Below are 10,513 nucleotides of genomic sequence, written 5' to 3'. Positions count from 1 at the left end.
TTTCTACGGTAGCTTGTCATAGCTTTCATGCTTTCTCTGTGAAGTGACCGAAAGAGAAGAGAGAGTAGAGAGAGAAGAAAGAGAAGAAAGAAAAGCATTCAATGGATTTGAATAATTGAATTAAACTAAATTAATTTTCTTCCCTTTTTGCTTTAGGTAACGTGTAGCATTGATGATCACAATCAAATCAGATGCTAATTTTTCTCTCATGGTTTTCAATGCAAGTTAATGATAATTGAATTAAATTTGGAATCCATCACATGAGAGAGATCCGTTGGAAGCAAGAAACCTTTGCTTTCTCTCTTTTCTTCATTTCGGACCAACTTTAATGGTTTTTGAGCAAGAATTTCAATTGGGCTTGTATCACAAATTCTGGCCCAAATAACATAACAACAATTCAGCCACAAGGATCAAAATAATTTTGTAACAATGCTGAATGTATTTTTAATACAATTGGACTTGCAACCATTTTTCTTTTCTGTTCGGCCCAACATCAAAACCTGCACAGCAAAATTATTTTAATTAACACATGTGAACCAAAATCAAATTAATAATTTTGCAACTAATCAAATTAATAATACTTAGTCATCACTAATATTAATTTAGAGTTTTCCAAACTCATCAATATTGTTATCATCAATATTAGTAAATATATACACATATTCATTCTCAAAACAACTTATTAATATATAATAACATTAAGTGTTTAATAATTTTTAAAGGTTAATTAGTAGTACTAACATTCTAAATATTTTTGAAGTTACTGAATAATTTTTTTTTAATAGTGTATATATATTTGGAGTAAAAAGTGACAAAATCTTTTCCAACAGGATAAACAAAAATAATCACCATAAAACTAATGAAGTAATGATATAACAGAAAACTTATCGTCATGATCAAAATTAATTAGTTTAATTAGCCAAATATATAATAATGTAGCAAATTACCTCTTGGCCTCTGAATTTACCCTCCATTTCCAATAGTGTGCCGGTAAGAGGAACAGCTAAAGATTGTTTCTTTCTCTTGATTATGTTATGTGCTTCCCAAATAAACTCTAAAGGATTAGAGGTTCTACTTTGTTTTAATTTGGGAATAGGAACATGCAAGAAGGAAATTTTGTTGCCCCAAGGACCCTTGGCTTTGGTGTTGAGCATATCATTGATTGATTGGTATCCTTCAATGTTTCTTGTATTCAGTAACACCAATGCAGTGGATTCTGCTGTCTTTGATTTGGAGTTCATTTCTTCCATATACAATCTTGTCCCATAGAACACTATTCCAGTTACTACATCGTTTATTGTCTGCACTTTGTATACAAACATATATTAAACAACCAAAATGGATCACTAATGATATAATAATATAATAATAAATTTTTTTATGTATTTTATTAAAAATATAATTATTAATTTACTTTCTCTTGTTAGTCAAATATTTAAGAAAAAATGTATTATGACAAAATCAGAATCAAACAAATATTATTGAGTTATACGTTCATGTTTCTGATGACTATTTTTAGACATGAAGAATATGTAATATAAATTTGTATCTTTTAAAAATAAGATCTTCACATAGTTTATAAGTGTGAGACATCTCTTATTTTATAAATTAACTTTTAAAAATTGAATTAAACTTATTCAATCTCAATCGAGTAAAAAGTGTTTATTTTTTAATAATTTTTAATAAAATATTTATTTTTTTTAATAATGCTTTTAAAATCTGATCTTAAGTTATTCTTATCTTGTGTCATATATAGTGCCAATGTATTCATCATTATTTTTTTTATCATTAATTGAAGGCGTGATTTTTAAAGTAATTAATTAAATTAGTTAAATTAATCTAGTTAATAAACAATTGTAATAATGGTCTTACCACTCCAAGCCTAGACTTGATATCCGAGACTTGATTGATAGAGAAAGCCATGGTTGATATAGAAATCGGTTGAAACTCAACCCCAACATTCCCAGATCTAATTGGTGTCTTTTCATCATTAATGATGCTACTCTTCAACATGCTCCATCCAAAATCTGCCACGGTGTAAAATGCCGAAGACACCAACCAAGAAAAGCTTGAACAAATTCCCTTGGTGGACTTAGATTCTTGCTTTGAAGGCTTGAGAGTTGGAAAAGACAAAGGAAGAGAAGGGTCATCAGCTCTTTGAAGACATGATAGAAGTGCACCCATTAGAGAGTAGCCATCTCCAAGTGCATGGTGAAGCTTGAATATCACACTCCCATGTGCATCACTTGTAGGGCTATTTACTATGTGAACTTCCCATAAGGGCTTGCTTTGTGCTAATTCCTCCATTGATATTCTTGATAAGTAATCTTGAAACCACGTGTCGTTTGATTCTAGTGTTTCTGGGAATATTGGGGTTCTCACATGTTCTTTCAAGTTTACATCAACTTTCTTCCATCTTTTCTCTCCTTTTTTGTCTTGCACCTTAACCATATATAAGATATGTGTCAATGTTAAAACTTGATAAAAAAAAAAAAAAAAGATACTGTCACAATTTACGCTAGTAAATCGTTTGGCCTCCAATATTACGCAAATACATTGTTTCCAAATTCAATACGCAAATGCATTGTTTCACTATTTTATGTAAACTGCTACTGGCAGTAGCGGTTTACAGGTGTGCATAAACCGCTACAACCAGCCGCGGTTTATGTGTGTGAGTGTGTGAGTGTAAACCGCTGCTGTGTGTGTGAGTGTAAACCGCTACTGGCAGTAGCGGTTTACGTGTGATGGGCTGAGCGGGGCTGCCTATATAAACCATAGAGGGGCCAAATGTGTAGAGGTAGAGTGTTATTCACAAATGGAGGGGGAGGATAGTTTTGTGACTCTGGTTCACTGCTCTGGAAAAATTCAAAAGAGTAAAAGGCATGGTGTAAAATTCACAGATAGAGAACCACTTAGTGTTTTTATCCGATCGTCGAATACGTTGGCAGAGATTAAGCAAAGCATATTACGGAAGCTCGGTACGTGTGGGACGAAGTGGGTAAAAAAATTATTTTACAAGATTTCCATTGACGTTGTCTCAACTGGTGTGAGATATGAGACCTTCGTCATCGGGTCGGATGAAGACTTGCAGGTCTTGTTTCACTGCAAGCGTAGTTTTCCGGAGGTGAGGGTAACTGAACTGCTTGCGAAGTTGGAAGATGGTATGGATAGCTCTGGGGTATCGGCACCTAATCCTCAGTCGACCCCAGCTGGTGGTGCATCAATATCGCTGCCTGTGGTAGCAGTGGCAGTCCCGAATGCGGAGCCCGAACATGCTGGGGCTGTTCATGCATATATTAGTCCTGTTGTTCCTGAGTTTGAATGCGATGCCGGACCGGATCGAGTTGAGAATGCACTGTTTGATGATGATTCGGATGAGGAGCCTGTCGATATTGGTGGGGATAGTGATGATGATATTCCAAGAGGTGGACGTTCAGCCCATGGAGGTTCCGGTTCTGCAACACAAGAGTACCCTCCCCACCTCTCCTCTTTGAACTTGGAAGCCGTCAGCCAACAGCAGAATGTAGATGCAACATTCGATGGGCAGGGGATGCATGATGGGACACCTATGACTGAATTTCAGATTGGCCAATCTTTCCAGAGTAAAGAGGAAGCCGTGTTGAGTGTAAAAGATTACAGTATTCGGCGTGGAGTTGAGTATAAGGTGATGGAGTCCGATAATCTGAAATACCAAGGGAGATGCAAGGAGTTTGGTAACAGGTGCACGTGGTTGATTTGGATAGTCATGCGGAAAAGGAAGAGCACATGGGAAGTTAGGAGGTACAACGGTCCGCACACGTGTATGGCCACATCGATATCAAGCTACCACAAGCAACTTGATTACCATGTCATCTGTGCGAGAATCTATCCGTTGGTTCGAGCTGATGCGTCGGTGTCGATCAAGGTGTTGCAAGAGGCAACGGAGGCGACTTATGGATTCCGGCCTAGTTATCGGAAGGTGTGGTTGGCGAAGCAGAAGGCAGTATCGCAAATATATGGCGATTGGAAGGAGTCATATGCTGATCTGCCTCGGTGGATCCTTGGGGTCACATGCACGATGGAAGGTTCCGTTGCTCTACTAAAGACGTCCCCGGTTAGGGTGGGTGACCAAGTTGATGAAGATAGAGTCTACTTTCATCGGATGTTTTGGACATTTCCCCCGTGTATTGAGGCATTCCGCCACTGTAAGCCGCTCGTAAGCATCGATGGAACACACCTCTATGGCAAGTATGGCGGGACGTTGTTGTTGGCGATCGCTCAGGATGGTAACTCGAATATTTTGCCTGTTGCCTTTGCACTCGTGGAGGGGGAGAATGCAGAGTCTTGGTCTTACTTTCTTTCCAATCTTAGAAGGCATGTCACTCCACAGGAAGGTATTCTCGTGATATCCGATAGACACAACGGCATCAAGGCTGCACTAGAGTCTGCCGATAGTGGTTGGCAACCTCCACATGCTTATCGAGTATTTTGTATTCGGCATGTTGCTGCAAATTTTGCCCTCACTTTCAAGGGACAGGATGCGAGGAGGTGGCTGGTACCGAACGCACTAACCAGTGGCTCATCCAACCAGAATCATTAGCTGTTTAGCCTGGCCAAATGGTACAATCCAGCCCTCTCTAAATACGGGATGATCCTTTCATGTAAGGGCATATTCTGTTGCCGTCTCACACTGTATATACACCTAGTGGGCTGCACATAACAACAAAGATATACAGAGTTCAATTAAATTCCCCTATCCTTAAAAAATTTCCCATAACTAACCGGATACAAATATATTAAACCATCAACAAATTCTCCTATATAAAAAAAAAAAAAGAAAAACCCTACTCACGATAGGAAAAATAACAACACAGATACTTTAATAAATAACAGCCAGAGATGTTAAAATATTATAAAGCATTAAAATTTAAAACTTCATTTCATACAAATACCCTAACCAAACTAAAATAATTCACTAACGTCAACTATCCCTTTTCCTAAACTAAACCAACACCATGTAGCATAACATTCATTGAAGGGATCTGAAATTCAACTAACTAGTCATTTTTATAACTTAACAAGAAAAACTCAAAATACTAAACCAAAACCAGTGAACTAACATCCTAGCATGCGAAGCCTAATTTCAAACTAGAGGGAATATTCTATAAATTCTAATTCGTCTACCTAACCTACCATTTTCTGACTAACATATGCAAAGCCTAGAAAAAAATAAATGTTAACTAACCTCGTTCCCAATAGAACCGGCAATATGTGCAACACCGTTTAGTTGGTACAGGGTCCTGCCTGCCATGATAACTCGCTAGAAGTTGCCGCTGAGATACCTCGGACCCGCTCACAACTTGCTCTGACCTCTCTCTAAAAAACTCTACAAACCATCTAAATGCATAATCCGCGGCTACAACCACGGTTTATATAGGCAAAACAGCACACGTAAACCGCTACTGCCAGTAGCGATTTACACTCACACACACACACACGTAAACCGCTACTGCCAGTAGCGGTTTACACTCACACACACACGTAAACCGCTGCTGGCAGCAGCGGTTTACACTCACACACATAAACCGCGGCTGGTTGTAGCGGTTTATGCACATCTGTAAACCGCTACTGTCAGTAGCGAGATTGATGGGAAGAAAAACATGTTTGAGAAGAGACATAGCCTGCATTAGCAAACCATGAATTGGAACTTCAAATTCTATAACACCAATAATGTATATGCATAGTGCTGAGCTGTTGAAATATTGTCCCACAGGACTAACTGGCTCTACTCCCTCCTCTATTATTTCATGATATTCCATAACAATAATTATATTTGCTATTCCAAATTAAAACCACTTAATTGGGACATGATGAGTTTCAGAGGAAATGCAACTACTATATATAGGATAAGGTGAGGATGTATATGAGGAAACAATTAAAGTAAGGTGAGGATAAGTCAAAAAAAGAAAGACACGTGGCTCAATTACTTTGTGACAGCAAGGCGGTTATTATTTAAGTATTAAAAATTGAATTGCTGGTCGTTTTTCTAAGCGTCACATATCAACTAAAGTCACCATAAATTTAGGTGCCAACTAGCGTAATTGTCCGTGCCAAGCACGAAAATGTTAAATCATAATAACTATAGCTATATAACATTATTTATTAAGGATATTATATACAATATAAAAATATTGTTTTACATATTAAGGGTATTACAGATTTCATGATTTTTCAAGCAAATATGACAAAATTTTAATCAAATTTATAATAATACATATTAAGTATATACTTAGTCAAATAATGACAACAAAATTTGACTTTTTATTATAATAAATTTTATATCATTCTATTTGTGAGCAATTATTTATTTTTTACTTATATCTTCACTTTATACACATAGTCAGCATTGACCTGTAAAATATTAGTCTAAAACTCAAATAATTACTCCATAAAACTCATTATTCCATAAAAATTGACATCTACAACTTAAATTTATATTCAAAAAAATTATTCAGTTTCAGCTGGCATTTTAACTCATATGACGCATAAAAATAAGAGAAAAATGAATTAGAATTTTATTAATAATAAAGAATTAAAGATGATCATGACAACAGGAAGAGAATAAATCAACCAATTAAAGATAAAAAACAACCACAAAAAAACATAATTGAGCTCAAAAGATTATAAAGTTAATACCATTTCTTGTCTTGCCAGACATATGGATATAACTGGTAAGCTTTAAAAATGTTGAGACATGAAAATATGGAATTCAGAATTCTAAAATACAATAGATGATGACTACAAATTAATTTAATATAAAAGATGGATGCCTATGTCCTATAAATCTTCCTAAATATCAAGGCCCTTGAGTTTTGATTCCAGTTCATTGGGGTTAGCATTTTCTTAAGAATCCTCATGAATGTCTTCTCCTTCAAGATCTCATCTAAAGTACATATCCAACATATCAGGTGAATTTTTAAATATATCCTTCAAGTTTTCTATCCCTTCGTCAAATATGAAGTTAGCATTAATGTTTAGCAACTTAAATCTAGGTTTTTGCACAACAACTTCAGCCAAAGCTCGAATTCTGGACCTAGTAATTGAATTTGTGCTGAAATCAACTTCAAGTGCCATGACTCTCTTCCAGTGCCTTGCTGATCAAAATTGCAGCTTCATCTTTCAGTGCATTCTCAAATCCTTAAATTTCACAAACTTAGAGTTTACTTTGAAAGTATTGAAACTTATTTTGGTGCAATGATACTCGTTTTGTATATAAATATAGATCAAAAGCACGAAGAACATGGTTTACTCCAATAATCAATGTCACCAAATTGTTTTCCTATGGCCACAGAGAAAAGGTTTAAATTAAAACAAATAAAAAAAATTTATCCATCTCATGACAAAGATTATGAGAGAGGCAAAACAGTACATTTATTGTTTGTATCAAAAAAATAAAAATATATAAAAGAGTAATATTTTAGCAATCATGTTACAATACCAACAAAAGAAAAAAATAGTCAATCACTTGTATAAGAATCAAGTGACAGAATATACCACACCAACTTAAAAAGCTTAACGCACTAAATAGATAAATTTCTCATTTCATAAACTCTCACACATTATTTCATTTAGAGGAAGTATAGGGAGCCAATGGAGTATATGCACAATGTGTACAATGGGGTTTAGAGACGTTTGATTCAATAGGATATCAGATGTTTAGTACAGACACTCCATTGGCTCCCTAGCGGGATTCTTTCATTTAATATAAGACTAACTATCCTTCACACTTATTACTTAACAATACTTACCCAACAGAAAAGCAACCTGTTTTATTGTCTCCTATCAAATGATCAATTCTTTCAACTTGTTATTTCAAACAGAAAACCAGAACTGATTGTTGAAATATATTTTGAAACAAAATGGAAGAATACTACAAACTAAATCAAGAAAGTCATAATTATTTGTTGAAAAGATAGTTGAAGAGTACCTTTTTCCGATAAAGGTTTGATGCAAATGTTTTGTGAGTCGACTTAGAAAATATATTGCAAGCAAACAATTATTGAAGGATATAATGCATGACACGGATATGTAAATCTGGCACCTTGTAAGCTCTAAATAAAATGGCTATTTCTTGCCATTGCAACTATGAAACTCCAGAACAATAAACAATGTAAATAATAATTAATTAACCTATAGAGAAAGTGAATGAAGAAAGTTCTTCATACCAAGCTTCATCAGTCACCAAACCCAACAGCAACATAGGTTAAAAATTAACCGAGCCAGTTAATACCCCCTTTCTTCAATTTCAAAACAGCGACCTCATGGTGCAACCTTTGGGACAACACCCTGACCTTCTTGCACGACACAAAGAAAAGCATTAGACATCACATGTAATCACCAATAACAACAACATAATACTGTGATAACAACATATAAAACTAAAGTAGCAGAGCTTCAAATAGCAAAAACACCTAATGAAAAGAACCCAAAGCATATGAAAGCAAGGCAGCAAAACAAATCCCCTTGCATAATTTAATGTATCATTCAATTTGGTTGACTGAAATAAAAAAGCAATATAAGAAAATTAAAATGTTAATCAGTTGAGCAGTATTTAGATATCGATAGCTAAAATTGAAATATCAGAGAAACTAACAAACGATTCTACATTGATGTATAAATTGAGCAAGATATTTACCTTTGTCAGTTCAAAATCAGCAAGGTTGACAAATCCATGTGCATCCACCAATACATTTGAACATTTAATATCCCTTTAGATTAGGAAAATTCAAAGTATGAATGTAAAACTCAAAGTGAGATCAACCTTGCTTCTATATTAAAAGGAAAAATGGACAATTTCGAGTGTAACCCCTGCAATAATGAAGAAACTTAAAATAATAAAAATAAGTAACTTGCTCCTACATACAAAGAAAAATGATGCGGAGAAGAAGTGACCAGCGCCTAATGATTAGACATATTGGTAATAAAGAAGATGAGTTTCCTGCTTCTAAATACAAAAAAAAAAAAATTATGGCCAGTTTCTATTGTAGCCCTGCAAAATTACCAAGAAGTGACCAGCATCAGTGATAGAAAATATAAATGAGAAAAGTAGTACGAAGGAAAATGTATATAATATTTTATTTAAGAAAAATATTATCTACAAAATTATAAGAAAAAGTCAAGTTTCTTATGTATATTTGATAGGGGCTGAAACATGTCTGTCTATATACTTCAATCACAATTTCAAAACGAGAGGGCATACCTTAAACTTCGCAGCTCTAAAGGAACCTTCACATGAATAGAAAAAAAAACCCAAAAAAATTGGATCCTTTTTCTAAAACACAAAATAGAGAAAACCCATCATAGAAGAAAGGGAAAAATCAGAATCACTTGTAACAATCCAAGCGCAAATGAAGACAGAAAGTTTTCACATTTCAATCGAAAAAGATAAAAAACAAAACCATAAACTTTTGGTTTTCGAAGAATCAAAGAGCAATTAAAGTTACCATTTTGAATGGAATGGAGGAATGAGAAAAGCTGGGAGAATGCTTGTGTTGTTTTTGTTGTATCCGAAAAAGAATAAATTTTTGGAGAAGGAGGTATTGTTCTGTGTTACCAAGAAATCAGAATAGATAGAAAGAGACATGGCATGGACCTCAGAGATGGCAGAAGAGAGGGAACGATGCGGAGAAGCAGCAAAAAACAAAGAGATTTACGTCCGTGGAGCAGAGAGAGGTGAAGGCGAAGACAAAAGGGAGTACGCCAAAGTCAACAAAGAGAGGCACCGTGCAAAGGCGGAAGAGGACTTTGAGGATGAATTGGTTGGATGAATTAATGAACATGGGCGTTGAAAAGGAGAATGCATTCATTCAACATGAGCGGGAGTTATGACACATGGAGTGCTGAGACCGGATTTTAGGATATTAACTTAGGATTTAGTTACAAGAAAGGTTTTACTGTTCAACACTACTCAAGCCTCTGTGAAAAAATAAAAACCATGGGGATTTTTATTTTTATTTTTATTTTTAAAGAGTTTCAATAACAATAGTAGAAAATAGTAAGCTTTGATATAAATTTTTTAGTTTATTAATAATAATATACTCAAAATTGTTAAATATATATGCTTTCCTTTCCTTTTTTTTTCCAATACAACAATTATATTTGTATGAAACTTTATTTTAGGTATAGAAACACTATTGCATTTCAATAATGGCTATTTTTTCCAATACAACAATTATATTTGTATGGTATAGAAACACTATTTCATATGCGCATTTCAATAATAGCTATTTTTTTCAATACAACAATTATATTTGTACAAGACTTTATTTTAGGTATAGAAACTATTTCATATGCGCATTTCAATAATGACAACCTTTCCTCAATTAAATCAATGTCCTATTATTTATGAGGAGTGCCAGTAACAATCAATTTTATGATTTGTAGTTATTATTAGTATTTTTAATAGCGTAAAATTATATTTAATAATATAAAATTACTTATTTTTTTATTAGTTAAGTACTGATTAAATTTTAAT

General features: G+C 34.4%; 2 protein-coding genes across 2 annotated transcripts; one reads left to right on the top strand and one right to left on the bottom strand.

The window, feature by feature from the left end:
• On the bottom strand, positions 388 to 2,470 carry LOC107637271 (O-acyltransferase WSD1). Its single transcript, XM_021122006.1, has 3 exons — positions 1,873 to 2,470; positions 948 to 1,301; positions 388 to 500 (listed from the first exon to the last, which is right to left on the bottom strand). The coding sequence occupies exons 1-3, from the start codon at positions 2,449 to 2,451 to the stop codon at positions 411 to 413; spliced, it is 1,023 nt and encodes a 340-aa protein (XP_020977665.1). The 5' UTR covers positions 2,452 to 2,470; the 3' UTR covers positions 388 to 410.
• LOC107637269 lies at positions 2,816 to 4,579 on the top strand. The gene has a single exon (XM_016340700.1). The coding sequence runs from the start codon at positions 2,816 to 2,818 to the stop codon at positions 4,577 to 4,579; it is 1,764 nt and encodes a 587-aa protein (XP_016196186.1).

Source organism: Arachis ipaensis, chromosome B04, assembly GCF_000816755.2.
Source record: "Arachis ipaensis cultivar K30076 chromosome B04, Araip1.1, whole genome shotgun sequence".
Classification (NCBI taxonomy): domain Eukaryota; kingdom Viridiplantae; phylum Streptophyta; class Magnoliopsida; order Fabales; family Fabaceae; genus Arachis; species Arachis ipaensis.
Note: the sequence above shows the minus strand (reverse complement) of the source record. Positions and strands in the feature narration are given on the sequence as shown.